This window comes from Myotis myotis, unplaced genomic scaffold, assembly GCF_014108235.1.
Source record: "Myotis myotis isolate mMyoMyo1 unplaced genomic scaffold, mMyoMyo1.p scaffold_m19_p_10, whole genome shotgun sequence".
Taxonomy (NCBI): domain Eukaryota; kingdom Metazoa; phylum Chordata; class Mammalia; order Chiroptera; family Vespertilionidae; genus Myotis; species Myotis myotis.
The window spans coordinates 67,229,747-67,256,233 of record NW_023416314.1 but is presented as its reverse complement, the minus strand read 5'-3'; the positions used below and the strand labels follow the sequence as shown (position 1 = coordinate 67,256,233).

The 26,487-nt window shown below is 43.2% G+C and overlaps 1 protein-coding gene across 15 annotated transcripts in view; it reads right to left on the bottom strand.

Annotated features, from left to right (window-relative positions):
• The window catches only part of AMBRA1 (autophagy and beclin 1 regulator 1), a 173,907-nt gene that overhangs the window by 21,267 nt on the left and 126,153 nt on the right, over positions 1-26,487 (bottom strand). For all 15 annotated transcript variants that reach the window (XR_004970529.1, XR_004970528.1, XM_036326040.1 and 12 more), the window contains 2 exons: positions 16,000-16,188; positions 15,002-15,156 (listed from right to left, as the gene is read on the bottom strand). Coding sequence is in view for 13 of the 15 variants with exons in the window: in XM_036326040.1 (XP_036181933.1) it covers positions 15,002-15,156; positions 16,000-16,188 (344 nt within the window). In the remaining 2 variants the exon portion in view is untranslated. The remainder of the gene's footprint in view (positions 1-15,001; positions 15,157-15,999; positions 16,189-26,487) is intronic.

Sequence of the window (26,487 nt, the reverse complement as noted above, 5' to 3'; positions counted from 1 at the left end):
GTTTTCAACCGGGAGGGAGTCGCAGACTCTGAGCTCCAGATACAGGAGAGTCTTTAGGGACCCAGACTCAAACGGGAGAAGCGGGACTGTCTGGCTTCGGTCAGAGCGAGTGCAGCTTTCTCTCCGAGGTTTGCAGCGGGTGCTGGGACTCAGAGAGGCAGAGCCCCTGGGGACAGGACTGAGAGCCACCATAACTGCTCTCTCCGGCCCACCCTGTTGATCCTGTGCGACCCACCCTGCCCAAGCACTGCACAGAGGCATTTGCCGGATAGCCTCAGGCAAAGGCTAGTTTAGCACCTCCCTAGAGGACAGAAGTTCTCTCACTGCTGACACAGCTGATTCTCATAGCCACTTGGCCTGGAGGTCAAACCCTCCCTGGTATTAGCTACAACAATCAAGGTTTAACTATAAGACTGCGAACAAAGACCACTAGGGGGTGCACCAAGGAAGCATAACAAAATGCGGAGACAAAGAAACAGGACAAAATTGTCAATGGAAGATATAGAGTTCAGAACCACACTTTTAAGGTCTCTCAAGAACTGTTTAGAAGCCGCCGATAAACTTAATGAGATCTACAAGAAAACTAATGAGATCCTCGATGTTATATTGGGGAACCAACTAGAAATTAAGCATACACGGACTGAAATAACGAATATTATACAGACTCCCGACAGCAGACCAGAGGAGCGCAAAAATGCGAGGAAGCAAAAAACACCCAACCGGAAAAGCAAAATGAAAAAAGAATCCAAAAATGCGAGGATAGTGTAAGGAGCCTCTGGGACAGCTTCAAGCGTACCAACATCAGAATTATAGGGGTGCCAGAAGGAGAGAGAGGGCAAGATATTGAAAACCTATTTGAAGAAATAATGACAGAAAACTTCCCCCACCTGGTGAAAGAAATGGACTTACAGGTCCAAGAAGCGCGGAGAACCCCAAACAAAAGGAATCCAAAGAGGACCACACCAAGACACATCATAATTAAAATGCCAAGAGCAAAAGATAAAGAGAGAATCTTAAAAACAGCAAGAGAAAGAAACTCAGTTACCTACAAGGGAATACCCATACGACTGTCAGCTGATTTCTCAACAGAAACTTTGCAGGCCAGAAGGGGAGTGGCAAGAAATATTCAAAGTGATGAATACCAAGAACCTACAACCAAGATTACTTTATCCAGCAAAGCTATCATTCAGAATAGAAGGTCAGATAAAGAGCTTCACAGATAAGGAAAAGCTAAAGGAGTTCATCACCACCAAACCAGGATTATATGAAATGCTGAAAGGTATCCTTTAAGAAGAGGAAGAGGAAGAAAAAGGTAAAGATATAAATTATGAACAACAAATATGCATCTATCAACAAGTGAATCTAAGAATCAAGTGAATAAATAATCCGATGAACAGAATGAACTGGTGATTATAATAGAATCAGGGACATAGAAAGGGAATGGACTGACCATTCTTGGGGGGAAAGGGGTGTGGGAGATGCGGGAAGAGACTGGACAAAAATCGTGCACCTATGGATGAGGACAGTGGGTGGGGAGTGAGGGCGGAGGGTGGGGTGGGAACTGGGAGGAGGGGAGTTATGGGGGGTAAAAAAGAGGAACAAATGTAATAATCTGAACAATAAAGATTTAATTAAAAAAAAAAAATAAAAACCAGCAAAAAAAAGAAAAAAAAAAAGAAAAAAGAAATATCGATGAGAATCACTGATTGGCTGCCTCCTGCACGTCCCCCACTAGGGGTTGAGCCTGCAACCCAGGCATATGCCCTGACTGGGAATCGAACTGTGACCTCCTGGTTCATAGGCTGATGCTCAACCAAGGAGTCACACTGGCAGGGCTAAGTGAACTCTTTTCTAGAAATGTTCCAGATCAGGAAAGAAGCAAACAAGTCTCTCACATATCACAAATTTACCTTTTATAGTTATTGCTGAGAGGGATTCACAAGCAAACTATCAACTTACTTCTAAATACAGGAACTTGCTTTGGGGACAAACCCTCGAGAGGCTAAGACAAATGACCCACCTTAGGTGAGACAAGATGAGAGAAACTGGAGAGAAGTAATTAACAGCGGAGGATCCAGACCCCATTGCACAGACATTCACAACCTCCATGGCTCTAGGAGCCATGGGCACCGATTTGTCCTCTGGCTATGGCAGTCCTCCTCCCTCCCTCCCCTCCCGACCCTCACCCCTCAGCCCTTAAACAATGTTGAAAAGTCAGCTCCCAAGGGCCCACCTCCTTCAATCTGGGTATCAGCCTAAATCCTGCTTTGTGGCAGGAAGCCAGAAATGCCACATGAAGATCAGCAGCCTTCAGGACTCCTGATAAGCACATGCTTGCTTATCACGCTCTAATGTGGGGATGGGATGAATGCAAACAGTAATGGGCGGGAGGTGGGGAGAGGGAATGAGAGTGAAGGGTGAGTAGGGATCACAGGTCCCGGGAGGTCATCTGGTGCAGTACTTATTTCATACATGCCTGACACTAAAGGACTAAAGGAATGAGATCTGGCCCATTCTGAAAACGACTCAGAGACGTAGTTTATACTCGTTTCTCTGGCCAGACCTTCACAGCTCTCAAAGCACCTCACTGAGGGGAAATACTCCTCACTAGTCAGCCCGAGGGACAGGAAAACATCTGGGCAACAAGTTCCCGGATGATTAGACAGTGCTAGCTACTTAGCCTTTTATGGTTTTGGCCACCGGTCTTTCCAATCAGGGACTGGGTATTCTGTGAGTCGCCTTTCAAATTTCAGTGGGGACTGACTCTGGCTGTTTGTCAGCGCAGACAAGAAGGAAAGATCTGAGATAGTGTAAAGAACAGCTCTGGACTTCACTTAAAGGCAGCCCAGATATATCAAGTAAAGGTTTCCTTAACACTGGTCAGGTGCCCTGAAGCTCCGTATGGGGATGTTAAGGATAAATCTGGTGGCCTGCCAAAAATCCCCTTTTCTGACAAAAGTGAAACCCCATAAAGTTAGACTACCAAATTCCATTACACTGGAGGAGGAGTTTCAGGACCTGGGGGCCTTTTGTGGGTCTGGATACAGAACCCAGATGCTGATCGCTGGCAGAGTCCAGGGTTCACCTGTCTCAGCTGCAGCTGTTCCCTGGTGTATGACAAACGCTGACAAAGCCCCCTCCCCAAGCAGGCTATTCTCATTTCTGTCTAACATCTAGGAAGCACATTGGGATCAATAGGTTAGAAAGAACCAATTTTTTAGAGTCAATGCCATCAGCACGGCAACAGAGAATGAGTCAGGTTGCCAAGATCGGTATGGTTCTATGGGTATGGCGGAAGGTAATTCTTCCACTTCTGGGGTCCAAGACCAGCTTATATACTACTGCCCCTCCATACCCTCAAACTCATAGTTCCCAGATCAAAACTAAAGTGGTCTTGTTTCTTGTTCAAAGATACAGGAAAAGAATGAGAGGCAGTCAGAGGAGCTCAGTGGGAAACCTTCCTCTCCATCCTTTTAAAATTTAGAGGAAAAATGTATTGCTGCCCTTGCCAAGATACTTTATCTTCTACCACGTGTCAATAAAGCTCAGACCATTAGTCCAAGCAGCGACTGCACTGCTCAGACCAGCCCAGATAAGAAGCTAAAAGAAAAGACTTTGTGGTCATGTTGTTTACATTTGGGGATCGCATCATCTGTAAAGCTGGAACCTCGCCATGTGGCAAGAGTTTGAGTGTAGTCGGCAGACCTCCCTTGTTTTAACTAAGACCACGGAGCTGGCTGGAAGGAGGGGACAATGGGAAATGGGCTGGAAGGGCCCTGGGAGAAGGCGCGAGCCAAGGGGGCTTAGAGAAAGAGAAGGACTGTGTGGGAGAGAAATGCTTTCTGGGCGGTGACGGGAATCAAGGGAAGCTTTAAGCTTCTAGAGGGGTTACCAGAGGAGAATGAACTCTGTGAAGAGGGGAAAATCAATGGATTGCAGGTGCTAAGAGACAGGTGGCCTTTCCTTTGGAAATGAATGGCTTCACATCTTGTCACAGGCTGAGAAATGCACACACCCCAGTGTAGCCCGGGGGACGGATGCTATGGTCACTTTTCCTTCTTTTCGAGTTTTTGATTTGCTTAGATTCATGAATTATTGGAGTTTCTCTATCCTCTAGGACAGTGGTTCTCAACCTTGGCTGCACATTAGAATCACCTGGGAATCTTTTTAAAATCCTGATTTCTGGGGCCTCATCCTCCAGAAATTCTGTTTGTTACTAATGTTGTGGCCCCACCTCATAACAAAGAAACAGAGTTTCTGGAGGATGAAGCCCAGAAATCAGGATTTAAAGAAGACTCCCAGGTGATTCTAATGTGCAGCCAAGGCTGAGAACCACTGCTCTAGGAAAATCTGATTGTTTTCCAGAAACTCGAATTTCTTTTCTTGGCTCCAAGCCCTCTTTATATTCTACACTGGAGTTTAGAACTCACTGAATGTTGATTTTAGAGTGGTCATTTTAAAACGAGAATCAGAATACTAAGTCACCTAATTCTCTCCTTTGTTCAGCTGAAGCAGGAACAAGTCGGCCTGATGACCCTTGTGCAAACTAAAGCGCTCCTTGGAGTCTGTGGCCCTCTGCTGCTATTGACAATGTGCTGTCATTTCAAGCCAACCTCCTATGAGCTGTTGAGACCTGTAAACTTTGCCTTATTCATTTGTTTCTCTCAAGGAGATCCAAAGGACAGTCAGAGGACAAGAATTTTCTTTTTCAATTAGCTTGATGGCCAAAAGCCACCCTTGGGCATCAGGATCAAACCACAGAGATTACTTCAGTTGAGGAACCTACTTCTGTGCTAAAGAAATACGGAGGCCCTTGTTGCTCCCAGAACTCCTAGGAATGAAAATAATGACTTGTTCCTGTGCCCACATCTCCAAGCACAGGACAAGTTCTTGAACTTCCTCGGCTTTCAAATCTCAAAGATAAAGGCCAAATGAGTAGCCGTTCTAGATATTCACCTTAGATAAGAGAGTCTTTCAACTAAGATGGCGGCATAGGTAAACACCGGGAAATTGCCGCCTCACACAACAATTGAAAATTACCGCAAAGGACAGAGCAAACATCATCCAGAACAACAGGAAGGCTGGCTGAGTGTAAATTCTACAACTAGAAGGAAAGAAAAGCACGCTGAGAGCCAGAGGAGCTGCAGAGGTGAAGTGCAGAGGTACAAGTGCAGAGGTACGGCCGGCTCGCGTGCACGAGCGAGTAAAGGGGGTGGCACCTGAGGACGCAGCTGTCTTTTTGAATCACAAGCTCCCGACTGCTCTGAACTCCGGTTCCGGGAAGTCTCTGGGGACCCAGGACTCATACGGGGAGAAGCTGGTCTGTCCGGCAGCGGGCGAACTTGAAGGCGGCTTTCCCTTAGAGGTGCTTGCAGCAATTAGCGGGTCACTGAGACCCGCGACTCCGGGCGGAGAGTCAGCCATAGCTCCTTGATCCTCCCTTTGATTCCCTGAGACCCCGCCCCACCCAGGCTGCGGCAGAGGCTTTTGCATGTGAATGTACCTAACTGCAGCCGAGCCAGGCAGACCCGGAACTTCCAAGAGAAGGCCCAAGGCCCCGCAGCGGCTTGCATTGCTTCACAGCTGAGCCTCTTCGTGGCTCCTGCTGTGTGGCCTCAGGCAGAGGCTGAATTAGCACCTCCTTAGATCCAGGAGCCACTGTACCCAGTGGTCAGAGGGGGACCATCTAGATTGCAACTCCTCAGATCCATAAGGGACACACTCAGGGAGCAGACTCAGTGAGCACCAAAGCCCCACTGAAGCAAGTCTTGCCCCAGAAGGGTGTCTTCAGCACAGAAGTTCTCCCACTTTAGACACAGCTGATTCTCACAGCCAATTGGCCTGGAGGTCAATTCCTCCCAGTGATCCTGCAACAACCAAGGCACCAAGAGTGCACCAAGAGTGTCCACCCCAGGTAACTGGGGAGGCTGAGCTACTGGGCCCTACAGGACACCTGGCACGCAGGGCCACTCTATCAACACAGGGAAGCTGCCAAAATGCGGAGACAAAGAAACAGGTCACAAATGGCAGAAATGGAGGAAAGCAAACGATTGGATATAGAGTTCAAGGCCACGTTTATAAGGTTTTTCAAGAATTTTATGGAAACCGCCGATAAATTTAATGAATCCCTCAATAAGTATAGTGAGACCATGGAGGACATGAAAAAGGACCAACTAGAAATTAAGCATACACTGACTGAAATAAAGAATAATTTACAGAGATCCAGCAGCAGACAAGAGGATCCCAAGAATCAAGTCAAAGATTTGAAATACAAAGAAACAAAAAATACCCAACCAAAAAAGAAAAAAGAAAAGAGATTCCAAAAATATGAAGATAGTGTAAGGAACCTCTGGGACAACTTCAAGCGTACCAACATCAGAATTATAGGGGTACCAGAAGGAGAGAGAGGGCAAGATATTGAAAACCTTTTTGAAGAAATAATGACAGAAAACTTCCCCTACCTGGTGAAAGAAATGGACTTACAAGTCCAGGAAGCACGGAGAACCCCAAACAAAAGGAATCCAAAGAGGACCACACCAAGACACATCATAATTAAAATGCCAAGAGCAAAAGATAAAGAGAGAATCTTAAAAGCAGCAAGAAAAGACAGTCAGTTACCTACAAGGGAGTACCCATACGACTGTCAGCTGATTTCTCAACAGAAACCATGCAGGCCAGAAGAGAGTGGCAAGAAATATTCAAAGTGATGAATAGCAAGAACCTGCAACCAAGATTACTTTATCCAGCAAAGCTATCATTCAGAATAGAAGGTCAGATAAAGAGCTTCACGGATAAGAAAAAGCTAAAGGAGTTCATCACCACCAAACCAGCATTATATGAAATGCTGAAAGGTATTCTTTAAGAAGAGGAAGAAGAAAAAGGAACTCTTACCATTTGCCACAGCATGGATGGAACTGGAGAGCGGATAAATACCACATGATCTCACTCATTTGTGGAATATAATGAACAACATAAACTGATGAACAAGGACTGATCCAGAGACGGAGAGGCATTGATTGGACTGTCGGGACTTGGAGGGAAGGTAGGGGAGGGTGGGAGTAAGGGGGAAAGATCAACCAAAGGACTTATATGCAAGCATATAGGCCTAATCAATGGACATGGACAACGGGGGGGTGAGGGCATGAGTGGGGGGTGGGGGGGTGGGGGGGTAGAGGGTAACGTGGGGACAAGGACACATATGTAATATCTTAATCAATAAAAAATATATTAAAAAAAAAAGAGAGTCTTTCAATATATTTCAACATTCAATATATTTTGGAACAATTACAGGGCAAGATATACATTAAAATACTTTCAGGTAGGTTCTCCTACCAATTCTTGAAAAAATAAAAAATGTTTTGCCTTTCACTTTTGAACCAATCTACTGAGAACCTCTTACTGCATTTCACTTGGACTAGAACCGAGAAACTCACTGGTATTGGGCAGAATTGTGGAAATGAGAAAGCACATCCTATTTTCATAAGGATTTCTCATTAATACTTTTGTTCAGTCACTGTTTTCTGAGTCACATGCTAGGCACACTGATGGTGGTAGTGAGTAGGGATGTATGCTCACGTATGCACAAGAAATACATGGCACACAGATTTCAAAATGACAGACGTTCCTGGGACAAATGAGAGTGCCTCCTGTGTTCGGTGCACAGGGAAGGCTGGGAACACAGCAGTGAAACCACTGAGGAAGCCAGTTCCCTAACATGCACGCGCCTGAGGAGCAGGAGCAGGAGCAGGTCCGTTCTGTTCACTGCACTCCCAGACCTGCCAAAGTACTTGGCATATGGCAGGGTTCACTAAAACTGTTGAGTGAAAAGAATAAAATGCAGTGTAGACTGAATTCTACTAAGAGACCATGGAGGAAAGACATCGTTGGAGTTGGAGGAATCTGTCATGGAAAAATCTGACTAAGCTAATGACTTTGGTTGCAGCTCTAATATTATTTTAAAATTTTCATCTTGCCCCCTTCCTTCTCTGACAAAATGCATCAGAGACATCCCTGACGTATCCCATACTCCCCCCTTTCCAACAATGTGCTAAAGAAAGGAACTTTTTGAGGATAGATGCTTTGTACCACATCTCAGAAGTCAACTTTAAGATAATTGCAGCGGAAGCAGCTTTTAATAAACTGACAGGCAGCTTTAAGAAAATTAATGAGGACAAAATCTTAGGAAGGAGTAAATCACTTGTAACAACAAAGCTGTCTCTTTTATCCTAATCTCTCCTTGAAGAAATAGTACCCTTCCAGGATATAAAAATAAAATTTATCTTCATTTTGGGTTTTTGCCACTCCGAGGCCAGTCAAGATTATGAGGCTTGGTTCCCTTAGATTTCTTGAGAATACTCTGGATTGAATTAGAGTTCTAGAGCTCTTTTAAAAATAAAATATTTACGCCCTGGCCGGTTTGGCTCAGTGGATAGAGCGTCGGCCTGTGGACTTAAGGGTCCCAGGTTCGATTCCGGTCAGGGGCATGTACCTTGGTTGCGGGCACATCCCCAATGGGGGGTGTGCAGGAGGCAGCTGATGGATATTTCTCTCTCATCGATGTTTCTAACTCTCTATCCCTCTCCCTTCCTCTCTGTAAAAAATCAATAAAATATTTTTTAAAAAATCAAATATTTACAATCTTTGGAAGTATAGAAGATTGGATTACATCAAGGGCTAAATTCAGGGCAAAGAGGGAACCATATTAAAGAATGGAGCTAGGACAGGCTAAGAGCTGACACATGTTAGTCACATAAATGCTGATCACTGCTGACAGCACTGGACACCCATCCAGACCCAGAATCTAAGCTATAATACAGTTCTGACTAATCTGAGCATTTTGGATATCAAGCCTCTTTTTGTGGTTCATTTTGATGAACATTTAATAACAGTCATCACTAGGCTCTGTGAAGATGGCTGAGATATGGTATAAAAGAAAGAAAGCCAACTAATGTTTCTTAGGTAGCAGAGACACAGTCTCAGGTTTACTTCTTGTGGTGACACTACTAGTAAGATGCCCTTTAATAGGTATCATAGTGACATCTCCCATCCAAGGATAACAGTGAGTTGAACATTGGAAAAAAGAACTCAAGAAATACTCCTTCAGATGGGGAAGGGCATGGGAGAAAGATAAAGATATTGCTTTTTCTCACTTTTTGGCCAAAGCACCTCTGTATGCTAAAACACACATGCAAACAGGCATGAGCTTGAAGAGCCCGAGTAAAGTCAAGTGTGGGCAGGTAAGAATTTTAATCAGAATTGGAAAGAGGTCTCACAGCATTAGTCCTTAAAGAACCATCACATTAGGATGCTAGCATGATCCTAAATGCCTGGAATCCTTATGGCAGGAGGTCCTCATAAATCTCTCAACCTCCTGGAAATATCTGAAAGATCTGGTTAATAGAAGCCATAGAAGTAAACTAGATGAAGTTCCAGAGACAGGGTGAGCACAAAACGGAAAAGGACACAGCTAAATCGACAGGCAAGGTCTAACTAGAATACCCATGCAGTTTGTTCTCTGCAGTTATTTGGAGCAATTGGTAAAACAAAGATGGCTGAACTCCACCCCCAGAGCTTCTGATTAAGCAGGTCTCAGGTGGGGCAGAGACTCTGCGTTTCTATCAAGCTCCCAGGTGATGCTTCTGTAGTCCCAGAGGAACACACACTGAAGACTACAGCCCAGCTAGATGTGAGTAGGTTGTAGGTGTGTAAAAAATGGTAACAAAGCTGCTTTTTCTCCCTGCTGCCTAGGGCCTGTTGAGGAAGAGAGGAATGCATATCTCTAGAGCTAAAACTGTCCAGAGAGATGGCATATGAAACAGTCCACTACTGCAGAGAAGAACTCTTAGGGTCAAGAAGTGGGGGGGAAAGGGAGTGAACAGGAAGAGAGAGAAGAGAAAAAAATAGTGGAGAGCCTGGCTACTGTTGCTCAGTGGTTGAGTGTCGACTCATGCACCACGAGGTCACTGGCTCCATCCCTGGTCAGGGCACATGCCTAGGTTGCGGGCTCCATCCCCAAAGGGGGGGAAATAGAGAGGGGGAGGACGTGTAGGAGGAAGCTGATCAATGTTTCTGTCTCCCTCTTTTCCTCTCTTTCTAAAAATCAATAAACATGCCCTAGCCTAGCCATTTGGCTCACTGGATGGAGCGTCGGCCTGGAGACTGAGGGGTCTCAGGTTCGATTCCGGTCAAGGGCATGTACCTTGGTTGCGGGCACATCCCTAGTGGGGGGTGTGTGGGAGGCAGCTGATCGATGTTTCCCTCTCATGGATGTTTCTAACTCTCTATCCCTCTCCCTTCCTCTCTGTAAAAAAGCAATAAAATATATTTAAAAAAAAAAATCAATAAACACTTTTTTTTTCTTAAATAGGGGTAGGGGAAGGAAGAAAGAGTGGATGAGGGAAAGGCCTTCTAACATCCACTCCAAACTAACGATCTATTTGATAAGTCGACCAACACTTGAATACAATTTTACCGCATAGCCACAAAGAAAAAGCTTTAAGCCAAATTAACCTCTCAGTGTTTGAGGTTCTGCCTTCAAGAGCAAAATGCTGTTTCAAGGAGAAAGTAGAGCTAAGAAAGTAGAGTCCTAGAGCTTCTACTCCCACTCAAGTCAAAGGAAGTGTCCTGTTTATCACTCTGTCAATAAGATGACCAGAGAGAAAAAGCAAATCCGCACCAAGCAACCTAGTGCCTCTTGGATCTACAGGGATTGTGTAACCAGGGTGCTTTTCGGTTCTTATTAAACTACTTATATATGCCTACAGCCCCCACCTGTGAGAGGAATACTCTATGCACTTGGGGAAAGAGTACATAACACCTGTTAAAACCTGTGTTGAAAGCACTAACCTTATTCTTGTGTTTTTTTGTTTTGTTTTTTAATCCTCACCCAAGAATGTTTTTTTTCCATTGATTTTTAGAAAGAGTGGAAGAGAGAGGGAAAGACAGAGAGAAATATGGATGTGAGAGAAACACATCGACTGGCTGTCTCCTGCATGTGCCCCATCCAGGGCCCCAGGGCCTGGGCTGGGGAGGAGTCTGTAACCGAGTTACATGCCCTTGATGGGAATCGAATGTGGGACCCTTTGGTCCACAGCCAGATGCTCTATCCACTGAGCCAAACCAGCTACAACTATTCTTGTTTTCTAGCTCAAAAGGATTCAGCATCTCCCCCACCCCCACGCCTAGGTGCTGACTCTGCCTCCATTCCAGGGTAAAATAGCACTTAATACTGACAGAAACTGGAAGAACAGTTTGGTATATGACTATTTCTGGTTTCGTCACTAATTTTTTTATTATGTTTTCACTTGGTTACAATCAAAGTTATTATAATGTGCAAGTTGCCAGTATTTCAGAAAATTAATTGCAGTTTTCTGTTACTATATTGTGCCTTGTTCCAATTAGAAAATGAAAGCAGAGAGGGAACACAAGCAGTTTATAGTGTTTTGAGAATTTAGCAAAACTTTAGCTCAGCAATTCCTAAATGCCTAACTAAAAAACAAAACAGAAATGAACAAAAAGCCCTCCCTGGCTCAACTGTAAGTGAGTCAAACAGAAAGTAAGACCCTGCCTACCTGGTCTGCAGGAGTTTCGAATGGACAGAGGGGTGGGGGGGGAAAGTATGTGCCTTGTCTTATTCTTCCTGACTTTCCAATCATACTCAAATTGGGAAGACTAACTTCAGTAAGCAGAGAAGGGAAACAGCAATAGACACGAGAGCCTAGAAACAGGATAAAAATTAAAATGACTCAACAGAGGAAGAAAAGAATCCAGCACAGAGATATTCAAGGCCGAACTCTGGAAAGCAACAACAGCTGAGAAAAGATGGGAGGTGAAGCACGGGCAGCCAAAAAGCTATGAGTTTGGTAGGAAATGGGACATAAGTGCCACGGTGCCTGCAACAAAATTAGCCAAAGGTGGTATCAAAGCACCACACACAAAACTGCAAAAAGTAAACCTGAGACTGTGTCTCTGCCTTGAAGAGGCTGAGGGCAGAAACCTAAAATGAAGATAGTAGTCATTAAGAACAGCAGTTCTCAAACTCAAAAGTGCATTATCAGGATCATCTGGAAAGCTTGTTTTACAAATACAAATTCCTGGGTCCCTCCCGCCCCATTCTTACTGATTTTAAGTCTGAAGTGGTGCCTGTGCTTTAACAAGGACTCCACGTATTCTAATGAAGGTGGTCCAAGTAGCACAGTTCACAAAAGCACTGACCCAGGAGTCTGAAGAACTGCTTAGAATAAATGTGCCAAGACTAATAGTGACTAGCAATTCATTTTCAGAAGAGGTTTCACTTGGGATTGCGTAACAGATCATCTCTTGTCGGAGAGATGTCACTTAGTGGGGATTACAATAAGTCAGTGCTCTGGAGGGCCTTCTCTCGGGAATGTCTGTGGCCCAATAAGCTCACCTTTCTGAACATATTACCACAGTGAATTCCAAGAGGCAACACCAAAGAGGAGAATTCTGGGTAGAGAAGCTCTAAGACAAGCCCATTACCCACAAAAGCATTCCTTCAAGGACAGAGCTAGACATTACAGATGGAGACACCCACCTATACTTACCGGTGCAAAGAGGGAGATGCTCTACTGTCCCATTAAACCCTTGCTCCCTGTTCTCAGGCAAAACTGCACTTCTTGCCTTAAATGGTGGTACAGCACAGCTATCCCAAAAAGCTGGTGTCTTCCCTTCCACCAGTGAACGAATTCAGGGATATTTGCTGAGTGCTTTGGTGCCTTTGGACGTTAAGGGGCAACCAAGACCTGGAAAACCAGAAACCTTTCTGTCGCATGGGGCTTTCACAGTCAGACTGGTGGACAGGTGACTAAAACCTTGTTGGGAAGCCTGGATCCTGTCTCTTGAGTGAGAGGAACACATCCCAAATGGGAGCTTTCTAGTTACTTCAGCGCCCTCTCCTAAGCAGCAGATGGTGCCTATTGAGAATCAAGAAAGCCTCGCTGGGAGGCCTGAAAAATAGCTCTTGTCACGAGGCGCGCAGCAGCTGGCTAGTTGCCTTGAGCCCCTTAGCAGGACAGCAGTGAATTACCGCATCGCCTCAGCAGACTTCTCCAACTGCGCTCCCTGAGCTGCCAGCTCCATATGTGACAACATCTTGGCTCCCACCCTGTAACTGCTTGCCCTTAGCCAGGAGTTGGGCAAGAGCCCTGGCTTCCGGAAGAGACTGGAGCTGTCCATTAGTGTTGACGAAATCAGATCCTGTCTCTTGATGATTATAAACAATTATTCCCTAATTAGGCAGGGTTAGAAGAACAGCTGTGAGGACCAGGATTCTAGGTGGTAAAAAGCAGACACCAGGTACTTTGACCATCCAAATGTTTAAGATAAGCAAAATAAGAACATTTAAACTAAAATTCAACTCCATCCTCAAATATCTAGATAAGAAAATAAACTTGATGAAGTCCTCTCCTGATCACTCCATGTCAAATATTTCTGTTTATATGGAATCCAAGAATCAGAACTCTCCTGTCATGATGCCAAGAGTAGATACTATTCTTGACTCTCTTTCATTCCTTGTTCCTCCTAAATGTCAGGTTCCCTATTAGGTACGCAGACTACATAAAGATAAAACAGACAAGTTGTCTGTTCTCAAGGAGTACACAGCCCGAGAGCAGAGCAACATGGAAACAAGTAACTGCAATGTGGTGTGATGAGTTACCATGAGTGTGTCTACTAGGTACGGTGGTGGGAAAAGGAGTGATCAATTCTGTTTAGGAAGGTTCCACAGAAGGGCAAGAGCTTGTGGGCAGTTGGATTTGAGGGAAAAGAGAGCATTCCAGGTAAAGGCACACTAGCAAGAAAGAGCCTTATTAAATTCAGGTGCTTGGAAAGGGGCTCAACAGAAGGTCCCTACAGGACCCAGGAGGGAGAAGAGAGAGGATGGAGACAAGAATGGAGGCCACCGCACCATATAATGGATCTAATCTCTAGTTTTTTCTTTAAAACAAATGCTTCCCATTCCAGGCATTTGTATGCATTGCACTAAATGAGGGGCCCTGGGGGATATGTCCCTATGGAGCTTATACTAAACCTAACTGGGTGGATTAAACATACACACCACACAAAAAAACACATAAACACGCGCATAACAGAGCTTAAATAGCATTTAGTTAGAGAACTGTTCAAATGCTTGACTCCCCTTGACAAAACCCTAGTCAAATGAGCCACTATGGGATGTGGAAGCTCAGTTAGAAACTAGTCTAGTTGAGTCCAGAAGGCTTTTATGGTAATAAAAGGGATCCAACTCCGACAAGAAAGGGTCCTAAATAGGACCTTCCTCTGCTACTGACATGGCAGGGCAGTTAAGAGTATAGCAGCTGCCCAAAGTCCTCATCATGATTACTATCCACAGCAAAGAACATTTCATAGGTGTATTTTTATAGCTTGATTTCTAAAAAAAAGAGTTTTATGTAGGCTAAATCTATCATTGGGATCTTTATGTATCTCCACTAAAGGTCTCATGTGGAGGTAAGGGCGTATTCAGTTTGGTCTTTAACCAGAAATGCTTTCCGGCCTCTGGGGAACCCAGCCCATGAGCTAGGCCCGCAGTGATGGCAAACCTTTTGAGCTCAGCGTGTCAGCATTTTGAAAAACCCTAACTTAACTCTGGTGCCGTGTCACATATAGAAATTTTTTGATATTTGCAACCATAGTAAAACAAAGATGTATATTTTTGATATTTTATTTTGTATATTTAAATGCCATTTAACAAAAATCAACCAAAAAAATGAGTTCGTGTGTCACCTCTGATACGCGTGTCATAGGTTCGCCATCACTGAGCTAGGGTGTGAGAAAGCTCCTGCCCTTTAATATTCCACAGCTTCCAAAGGTAAAGCCTGATGGTCATGCACAGAGTGACTGTAGCCTTTCCTTATGCCTTAGGAGCATATCTGGTCCTGGCTCGGAGATCACCCCGTTGTCCTTCATTCCCCTGCCAACCCTAGGAGAGCTGCCATACAGCAGAAGCACAAGCAATGACACTCACCCGCATGGAGGTCTCGCCACCATGGGCCTGTTGCAGCCTGAAGACCTGGGCCACCATGTGCTCTGTGGAGGGGTGCAGCAGGATCCTTCGTGAGGCCAAGCCCACCATTACGTACCGGCCCATTGGGGACAGGCTCACCGAAATGGCATTGGGACCTGAGGGCCAAGAGAAGAGAGAACCATTTCCCAGAGTTCTTGCTATTACAAGGAAATAATTTTTTCCTCTTAATCTTTTCTCTTTCTCTCCAGCCTCCATCTTCATTTGGTCATTGTGGGGTTAACACATAGGACTGCAGTGAGTAGTATAATGCAAAGTACCGAGTATAGTGTCTGACATATAGAAAGTACTTAATAGATGTTAACCACTGTATGGAACCCATAACAGATTCACATTTTAAAAAATTGGTAACATACTGTAAATACTATTTTGAAATCTACTTTTTACACTTCACACATTATGAACATTTTACATAATTAAATATTCTGTAAGAACATTTTAAAGGCCGAATGGTATTCTGTCCTATCAATGCACATCATTTATTTAAGCAACTCTTCCCAATTTCACATTTTTTCTATGATAAATAATAGTACTGTGGATATTGTTGCATATAAAGCTTTGTACAGTTTTCTTATTATTTCCTTAGCAGTGAAATTACTGGATCAAAGAGAAAATACATTTTGGGGGCTTTTAATACATAATGCCAAAATGCCTTATAGTTTATGAGTGTGCCCACTTCCCAAGCCAAAGTCCCTCCCTTACTCCTGGCCATCACAATAGGAACAACACATCACTGATGCTATTGTGGTAGGGAGGCCTCTTATTCTGAGATTCTTTGGCAATGCTTCCAGGCGGGACTCCTGCAAAGCAATCTTCCTCTGGTCTGTGCCCAGTGAAGACCATTACTCCCACCTCAACCATGCCTCCCCTAGGAATGCTCATTTCAAGGTACCATCTGCCAAGCATCCCTCTGCCACTAGGTTGGGCTCCCTATCCCTTACCAAATCGCTTGGTGTAGAGCATTTCACCCAAGTTGTGGGGGGCCAGGGAGTACACTGCCAGGATGCCTTCATCGGGAAAGCCCCTTTGGCTGCTAGGGATGAAAGCTGCCAGGAGTTGGCCATCTGCAGAAATGTCACAGCTGGCATCATTGTAGATCTTGCAGTTCTGTACCAGCACATTCACGGAGGCTGCATCAAAGAAAGAAAAGAGGGTAAAAATGTCTGTAGTTGATGGGATGAAAATTCTGGGCCAAGCCCTGGCCGGTGTGGCTCAGATGGTTGAGGTCGCTGGTCAGGACACATGCCTGGGTTGTGGACTCGATCCCCAGTAGGGGGCTTGCAGGAGGCAGCCCATTTGTGTTTCTTTCTCACACAGATGTTTCTCTCTCCCCCCACCCTTATTCTCTAAAATCAATAAAAACATATTTTAAAAATATTTCTGGTCCAAGTAATTTGGGGGCCTTTGGAAGGGCCTGAGCCCTCTCTATAGATGCTAAAGGCTGCTTAATCAAATTCAAATGTCATTAACAAGTAACACTAGAGACAGGAAAGAGATGTCTCCTCTACGACTTCATTTTCGTTATTTTTTTCCTCGACCACTGTAATATGAAACTTCAGGTAGTTAACACAACCACAATCACCTGCTGAATCTTAGTTCGCACTTAGGAAACATCATTTGAGAGATTAGATAAGGAAAAAGTTATTATAAATTGTTCCTGGAGAGCCACTCAGCAGCTGTTATAGTCCAAAAGATCAAAACCAGGATGAATAAAATGCAAACCCACTGACTCCAGGAAAAGGGTGATACAGGTAAACTTCCTTGGGGTGCGACTCCTATTCACACCTGCTTTGTGACCTTGAAGAAGGAAGTCATTTCATAAGTCTGTGTCTCACTTTATCACTTAAGAGAAGTGGAACATTTACAGACATCAATCTTCTGAACAGCCCCTTGCTAATACTAATACCTAATTCCACAGTGAGGATAAAGAGAAACAAAGCCAATATCCATGGGCAGCCCCAGTCTGCACGCTTTAGTGTGAGTTTGAGTGTGTGTGTGTGTGTGTGTGTGTGTGTGTGTGTGTAGAGGGTGTGTGTTGGAGGAATGTCTGCAGGTAGAGAGAATCTGCTCCCCATGAAGCAGACTATGCCTGTAGTTTTGGTTTTCATTTGAATCCTTCTCCAATTCCTCACCAGGAAGAAGTGGCTTACCCTTGAAGTGTGCCTGGAACCAGTGTCCACATCATGGCACAAGCAGAACAACACAACACATTCAAAGGGACCAAGCTGCTTTGGGCTTTGTCTCATTTAGGTCTATTTTATATACACATGCAGAGACACTTTACTCCTCTTATTTGAAGATTACTTGGATGTCTGCTGTCAGAGCATTATGGTTAAAGAGGAAAAAAAAAAAAAAAGAAAGCCAAGCTCAGTTGCCCTCACCAGATTCCAGGTGATCTAGTCCAGTAAGCCAAAAGACATGACCTGGGAGGTCAAGGGCAAGTTTCACCACAAAATTACCTCAAGGAAAACAAAACAGAAATACTTTTCAGGGGCCTTAAAGCTTATGAAATCAGGGACTCAGATAAAGCTAAAACTCTATATTCATTCCCCCTTTCCTGTGTTACTAATGAAGCAAGAGATGACAGAGTATATCAAAAAAGACATCTGAACACATTGATTAGGCTATTGTGCCAACTCTCTGGGGCTGATACCAACAGCACCATTACGCATAAAACTGAGGAGGGACCACAAGGAAGGTTCTGTTTGCTAACTAATAATATAATGACATCCAAAAACTCACTGCCACCATTAGGGCTCTGTACTGCTCATCTTCCAACCCACCATCTGCTCTAGCCTGCATGGCTAGATTTATCTAGTTAGCACTGAGGCGGTCTGCTCCTTAGTCAGGGTCCCAAGCCTGTTGCCAAAAGGATGACAATCTCCTCCTCCTTCCCTGGATTGACACATGATTCCAATTGGGGACGCAGAACCAAAGGAACAGTGGGAAACTTCACAAGTGTATCCGTCTCGGTTTTCTAACCTTGATGTTGGCACAGCTCTTAGAAAGATAAAAAACTGACGATTTACATCATAAGCATAAAAAGCAGGACGAGAAGCAAAGTAAAGAAATCATAAATATTAAGTAGGACATGAAAATAAATAGGGAAAGAGATGGGATGCTGTGGACTTTGAGACAGCTTTGCAGTTACTATTTTATCCACATAAAAATGCATGGTGGGTATTTTATGAAAGTAGGCTTTTCTATTTGTGTGTTAACCGACAATTCAGTCAAACAGAGCCTATGATGACCCTCAAAACAGACTACCAACATAAAAGGAACATTAAATTGCTTACTCCCATATTAATTTCTACGAGGGGCCAGGAGTGGGGAGGAAAGTATAAGTAAGGTTTTCCTTCTTCTGGAAAGCTTGGCTTTAGGTCCATGAAAAACTGGGCATACAGACAAAAAGCAGTTTGTGGGCCTCAAATCCAAGCCACTTTGTTTGTGTCTGTACTATATTATGATGATTCCAAGTCAATGGCCATCTTGCAAATTCTGTCCCCTCCCCGCAACTCCATCCAATTTCACAACTGCTCCCCCTAACAGCAGTGAGCTTACAGACAGATGTGCAAATTAAAAATGAAAAGAGAATGCTGAAAACTACAACAGAACTTCTCCAACAGCACGCTCTGTTTCAGAAACTGCACGCTTTCACGTCTACCCTAATGAAGGGATGTGGAAGGCGCACAGCGATTTGGTAGCTTCATTTCAGGGAGCGCTGGGTGGTGTGTTTACAATTTCATTTTTATTTCAAAGCTCCAATTAGCAACTTACATTTGCTGCTTGCTGTCTATTAATCTCCACACGGGAATGGAAATGCTCAGTGACCATGGTGAGTGGTCAATGCTGCAGTTTGCTGTGCAGCTTCTCAGGAGGCTGACATTTTGATGAGTTAATTCATATAAGGAGAAATTTCTCCAATGTGTTGCTAGTTTTCTTGGGCCATAGAAAGAAATGCACTAATGACAAGGATAACTCATCCTTTTTGGTCTCAATAATAACATAAGCAAGTAGAGAAAAAGGTGAAGTGAAATGTAGTCCGAGACACTGGCAATCACACACCACTGTAAATTTTTGTTCCACTCGCTGACTTGCCTTACCACAGTGGGTCTCAAGCGCCAGCCTGCCTCAGAATCATCTGGAAGCCTTATTTAAAAAAATGTCAGGGTAAGGACAAAGAATTTGCATTTCTAACAATTTTCCAGGTGTCCCTGATGCTGCTGGTCTGGGGCCATACTTGAAAATTGCTACCTTACCAACAGTCCTGCTCGCACTTTAAAGCAAAACACATGTGAGGAACAATGATGGGGCAGTCAGCTGGGAAGCAGAGAATGGACATAAAGGCTAGAAAGAAAGGCTTTTTCAAATCAAAACGGCTTCAGAGCTTCAGGGGGGCAGCTCCAGGGGGAGAAAAAAACGATGCAAAAGACAGCAGGAAGTCACCATGTTCCAGACTCTGCAATGTAATCTTCTCCTAATTATGATTTCCAAGTGAAAATGCCCTAACAGGGAATGGGAGGGGTTAGAAGTGCTGATGGTGGAGGAGCAGATGGTTCTGCCTTCCTATCAGCTCCATAAATTATAAACAAACACCTTGTACAAAGATCGATTTGTAGCCTGATGCTGGTTGGCCAGATGAAGCCATGGGAGTGATTAGCAGTTGCAGTACTTTTGCAAATGCATTAGACACTATCCAAAGGGGTTTAAACCAGCAGGAAAATTTCCTTTGGGCTATCTCTGAGCCCCTCCTATCTATATATATAAAAGCCTAAGCGACCGGCTGACCGGTAGCTATGATGCACACTGACCACCAGGGGGCAGATGCTCAACACAGGACAGAAAGCACAGGCATGGAAACATGGAACAGAATGATGAATCTCAGAGGGAAGAGGGGAGGGAAAAGGCATGAAGAGATTAATCAAAGATCTTATATGCATACTAGAGGTCCAGTGCGCGGATTTGTGCACCGGTGGGGTCCCTTGGCTTAGCCTGTGGGGATCAGGCTGAAACTGGCTCTCCTTCATCCCCTGAGGGGTCCTGGATTGCGAGAGGGTGCAGGCCAGGCCGAGAGACCCCACCAGTGCATGAATTCGTGCACCGGGCCACTAGTTTCAGAATAAGACCTCCTGCACAGAGAGCGGCAGGTGACACTATAAGCATTCCCCAGTTACTCCATCTCTGTGCTATGATCTGCCCCATGCCACTCAGGGTACCCTAATGACAAATGCTATTTACCCAGTAAGAGTTTCTCTTAAAAAGTGTAATTCCCCTGGCCGAGTGGCTCCGTTGTTTGGAGGGTCAAACTGTACAGCAAAAGGCTGTGGGTTCAATTTCCAGTTAGGGCATATACCTAGGTTATGAGTTTAATGCCCAATTAGGGCACATATAGGAGGCAACAGATTTATGTTTCTTTCCTTTCCCCTCTCTCTAAAAATCAATAAAAATATATCCTTAGGTGAGGATTAAAAGAAAAAACACAAAGTGTAATTCACAGTGAATCTAAGGAGCTCCTTTTTCCCCCCTATGAAAACAGTTTCAAATTTATGCCTTTGAGGTCTTAGTCACAAACTTCTAATCTCTTTACAGTATTCCAACTGAAACAGGTGGCCAGAATCTTCAGCCTAACTTGAGAAATGATCAAAACCGTAACTAGACTTTATTCAGACCAACCAGAAAACACAAAGCAGTTAAAAGCAAATGATGGGAGCCTCAGGTGAAAGTAACTATCATTCTAGGAGTAATACCATGAATAGGAACTTGGCTATCATCAGACCCATGTGCCCTAAACCTCTAGAACGCAGGTTTTTCCTTAGGTCAAAACTCTAAGAAAAATAGGGCTCTTATAAAAAGCAGAATTCTAACACCACACATGATTTAAATGAGGGAGAAAGGTGAGCCAAATTAAATGAATCAACCTAGAGCAACACATGATGCTCTCCGATCAGCTCGGGTATTACAAGACCCATGATCACAAGATGTAACAAGGAACACAGAAGGAGAACGATAGAAAGGTGTAGTTGGAATGCCCTGACGCTTGCACAAAAAATGTTAAAAGCATCCAAAAAGGCCTTGTGAGATATTAGCATCTCCAATACCTTTGATCTTCTGAATATTTTGTTTTTCTCTCAAGGAAAATGACCTCCAACTGGGTAGAAACAACATGCTTAAGAAGGATCAGAAGCCCATTACAGATGAGACAACAAGTTAAGGAACATCACTCTTCAGAGATGAAAAGCATGTTCCTCAGATTACAGGTGTGACTTCAGAATTAAGGCCATACTCTCAAAGAATCATGGCGCAATTCCCAAGAAAAAGACATGATAAAAAGAGCTAACATTTACTGACCTCAGAGTGTTTGACAAGTATTAACTAATTTAATTCTCGTAACAATCCTATGAGATTTGTATTATTATTATCCTCATTTTGTAACAAAGAAATCAAGGTGTGGGGAGATTAGGTAACCAAAGTCACACTGCTAGAAGGTGGCTGAGCAGGGATTTGAACCTGGGCAGTGTAACTCAAGAGCTCATGTGCTTAACCACCAAAGGACAGTTGACAAGGAAAATTATCAAAGAACTAATTCTCCCTATGCTTATGAAAAACAGAGAAGCAAAACAATCATCAGGTTTTTGTCTTAAAAGTATAAGTAATTCCAATAGTATTTAAATTGTTTCAGATGAAGAAAAACCTCCACATTTTAACACAAGCATAACATTGATACCAAAACCCACAGATTTCAGAAACAAGAAAGGACAGTTTTGCTCAGTGGTTGCAGTACTGGCCCGCACACTGAAGGGTCTCCTGTTTGATTTCCAGTCAAGGGCATGTACCTTGGTTGCAGGTACAATCCCTGGCCCTTGGCCAGGGCGAGTGCAGGAGGCAAACAGTCGATATGTTTCTCTCACACCGAAGTTTCTCTCCCTCTCTGCCCCCCCCCCCTTCCTCCCACTCTCTCTCTCTAAAAATCAATGAAAGGAATATCCTCAGGGTGAGGATTAAAAAGGAAAAAAGTGTCGGGAGCCGGTCCATGCTTGCTGTTTCAAGGGACCTGGCATATATGGCATACTGTTCTTAATATGTTTGCTCACCTTCTTGGCACTATGTGTTTTAACCAAGGTCTCTGAGAAAGGTTGTTTCCCCAGGTGGGGATTTTCCCCTGAAGTTAGGGAGGGAATAAAACCCCTCAACTAAGTGCCAGGCGGGTAATTAATCACTTTAACTACGAACAATCATGCTTAAGCTACATAATCTTTACTCCCTGGAATGGAGATAAGAAACGCCCTAACCTTTGTAATAGAGATTGATAGGATTGAATCAACTGGTATAAATACAGATGTAACAAGACAGCAAGACTCAGAACTTAGAATACAGAGCTTAGAACACAGAACTAAGAAGACAGAACCTACACAGAACCTACAGACAGAAGAACTTCGCTGGAGAGAACATGGCAAAAGATCCTGGACTGAACCTGACTACAGAAATTGGCAAGAGAACCTGACTAGAACCTGGTGACTGAACCTGGCTGGAGAACCTAGCAAGAGAACATGGACACAGAACCTGGCTGGAGATCCTAACCAGAACTTCACTGGAGATCCTGACCAGAACTTGGCTAGAGATCCTGGCTAGGCTGCTGATCAACTGAACGCTGTCTCCGTTGTCATTCCTTCTTCGCCGACTCCGTCCACACCTTTGGGGACCCCTGGACCTGCTGGGGTTGGACCCCGGCAAAAAAGGGGGGAGAGATTCATCTCATAAATTAGAATGAAATCCTCCAATTATTAGCAAGCTACATGAAAGAAATTTAACATTAAAGAATATATCCTAGAGACAGAGAAGCATTGATCAGACCGTCAAACCTCAGAGGGAAGGTAGGGGAGGGTAGGGGTAAGGGGGAAGAGATCAACCAAAGGACTTGAATGTATGCATATAAGCCTAACCAATGGACACAGCAACAGGGGGGTGAGGGCATGAGTAGGGGGGGTGGGGGGGTAATGGGGGGATAAGGATACATATGTAATACCTTAATCAATAAAGAAATTTAAAAAAATAAATCATCTGGAAAAAAAAAAAAGACTATATCCTTTATCAGGTGGGGTCTAGTCAAGGAATACAAGGATAGTTTCAATAGTACATAATCTATTAACATAATAATCATATTAGTAAATCAAAGGAGAGAAAAAAATATCCTCTCTATAGATACAAAAAAGGCATAACTAAATTCAATATCTGTTCTTGATTTAAAAAAAAAAAGGCATAAACCTCTTGGTAAAATAGGAATAGATGACTTCCTTAAAATAATAAACTATTTCTAGTTCAACCCAAAGCCAGCAATATGCTTGCTGAGAAAAAGTTGGACATTTTCCCGTTAAAGTCAGGAACAATGAGGATGCTGCTATTACTAACATTGTTCTGATGATAGCAGCCAATGCATTTAGATAAGAGAAAAAAAATCACAGGTGTAAAACTTGGAAGGGAGGAGGTAAATTTTCTATTTATAGATAACACATCTAGAAAACCCATGAGATTTAGCTGATAACAACTAGTAAACAAATTCAGAAGGATTGCAGGATTTAAAAAATAAGCTTGTGCCCTAGCTGGTTTGGGTCAGTGGATAGAGCGTCAGCCTGTGGACTGAAGGGTCCCAGGTTCGATTCCAGTCAAGGGCACATGCCTGGGTTTCGGGCTTGATCCCCATTAGGGAACGTGCAGGAGGAAGCCGATCAATGATTCTCTCTCATCATTGATGTTTCTATCTCTCTTTCACTCTCCCTTACTCTCTGAAATCAATAAAGATATATTAAAAAAAAGAGAAGTTATTTAAAAAAAAATAAGCTTGTAACAATACATTTAGGAAATGTATAGAATCAAGTGAAGAAAACTTTTAACATTCCTAAGAATTATGAGAAACTGAAAATTATATTCTTATATTGGAAGATATAAAGATAGTGAATCTCCTTAAGTTAATTACCAAGTTAATACAATCATAATAATTATACTAACAGGATTTTTTCAAGGGAAAAAAACAAGATAGTTAAAAGTCCTTGCAGAAAAACAAAAATGCTTGAGCAGGCAGTAAAATGTGGATTAAAAAAATAGCAAGAGGAGAGAGTCCTACCAAATTCTAAAACATAAATCTTCAAAACTTAAAAAAACCCATGCTGCACTCTCACATGGGTAATCAGAAAGATCACTGGGACAAAATAGCCTACAAATACATCTCAATACACCCAGTCCACAGCAAATTATTAATAGGATGGAAGTAACATCCCAAATCAATGGAGGCAAATAGATTAGTCTATAAATTGTCTGGAACAAATGAGTAGCCATGAGGGAAAAGTTGGATCATACCCTGCTTCTTTGGTATTAGGTTAAATTTCCTAGTGAATCAAAGTCTAAGAGGTAAAAAACTGAAATATAAAATTAGTACTGATCTTCCTAATGATGACACAAAATCTGAGAATCATAAAAGGAAAGTTGGGTAATTTTGACTACATAAAGTAAGTTCTATGAGGAAAAATAACCTTCAGCAAAGTCAAAATACAAATGGCAACTAGTAAATTCCTATTATAAGTTAATTTTCTCATCTATAAAGCATTCTGTAAACCAATAAATACCAGTAAAATAATAGAAAAACAGGTAAAGAAAGCACGTGGACAGTCAAGAAAAGGCCACCTGCATGGCTCAGTGGATGAAGAAGCCCACCACCTGTTTTGTAACATGAAAAATACAAATTAAAATTATCTACATACTATTTTTTTACCTATCAGATTTTCAGATGTCCAAAAATATGCTAACACATTCTACAAGCAAGAGTGCAGGGAAACAGGCACTCTCATAAACTGTAGATGGGAGCATAAACTGGCATTACCTGAGCAGAGGGCGATTTAGCAATATCTACCAAAATCACAAATATACCTACTCTTCCTCCCTCCAATTCCATTTCTAGGAATTTATCCTATAGATATACTTGCACACGTGCAAAATGACAAACTGCATCACGATTTGTATAGCAAAGACTGAAAACAACATAAAAGTCCCTCATCAGAAGAACTGACCTTTGGACAATGGAATACTAGGCAGTTATTCGTGCACTGGGGCGGGAGCAACGGGGGTGTTCCTCAGCCCGGCCTGCACCTTCTCGCAGTCCGGGAGCCCTTGGGGGATGTCTGACTAACGGCTTAGACCTGCTCCCCAGGAGTGAGGGAGGTTGGGGCGGGGCAGCAGGTCTAAGCCAGCAGTCAGACATCCTTAGTGCTGCCCTGGAGGCAGGAGAGGCTACCGCCACCGCTGCTGCACTCTCCAGCCGTGAGCCTAGCTTCTGGCTGAGCAGCGTTCCCCCTGTGGGAGCGCACTGACCACCGGGGGGGAGCTCCTGTGTTGAGCAACTGCCCCCTGGTGGTCAGTGCACATCATAGGACTGGTCATTTGGTCGATTTGCATATTAGCCTTTCATTATATAGGATATGAAAAGCTCAAGATATAATGTAAAGTTAAGAAAGCAAAGTGCAGAAAGAAGCATGTATAACATGCTATCCTTCAGGTTAAACAGAAGCTAGAAAAACATACATTTGCATTTGCTTGTATACACACACAATATTCTTGAAAAGACATACAAGAAACTGCAGTTGCCTATGGGGAGGAGTGGTGGGTAGCTGGAAGCAGAGCTGGGAAACTTTTCACTGTATGTCCTTTTCTATTTTAAAAATTTTGAATGATGAATATATTTCAAATTGTAAGATTTCAGATTACCATACAAGAAACAAAGTAAACAAAATAAAGCAAGAAAATAACTGTAAATAAATTATGGCAACAAGATCTGGGCCAGAGATAAACAGGCAAACTCGGTAGTTAAGAAAAGAAGAGGTGGATTGCAGTCAATTCCCAGCAGAATGAAAGAACAGATTACTGAACATGCAGCTTATAAGTACTTAGAAAGAAATAAATGATTGCTAGTGAGGTTTCACTAAGAACAGGGCATGAAAAATTAATCTTAATTTTCATTGTCTGATAAGGATACCAAGAGTGGCAAATTGGGACATGCCACAGACAAGAGAATATCTTGATTATTGTAAGGCATCTGACAAAGTCTTACAATATCTTGTAAATGAGACAGAAAAATGTGGACTTCAGATGTGAACACTCAACCCACACTACTACATGAACCAAAATCGACACAGAAGTCCACAGTAACCTACCACAAGGCTTGATACAATGTCCTGATTCACCATTTTGTTAGTGATGCAGAGGAAGAGAGAAAGCATGTTCATCAAGTTATTCAACAACATAAGATTGAGAAAGAAAAACTGACTAAAAGTTCAAACAGATGTTGAGAGGCAAGAACTAGGTACTATACACTATTAAGAGAAAATTTAATAGAAACAAATACAAACCTGCTTTCGTTTTCAAAAGATTCAAATTGCACAAGT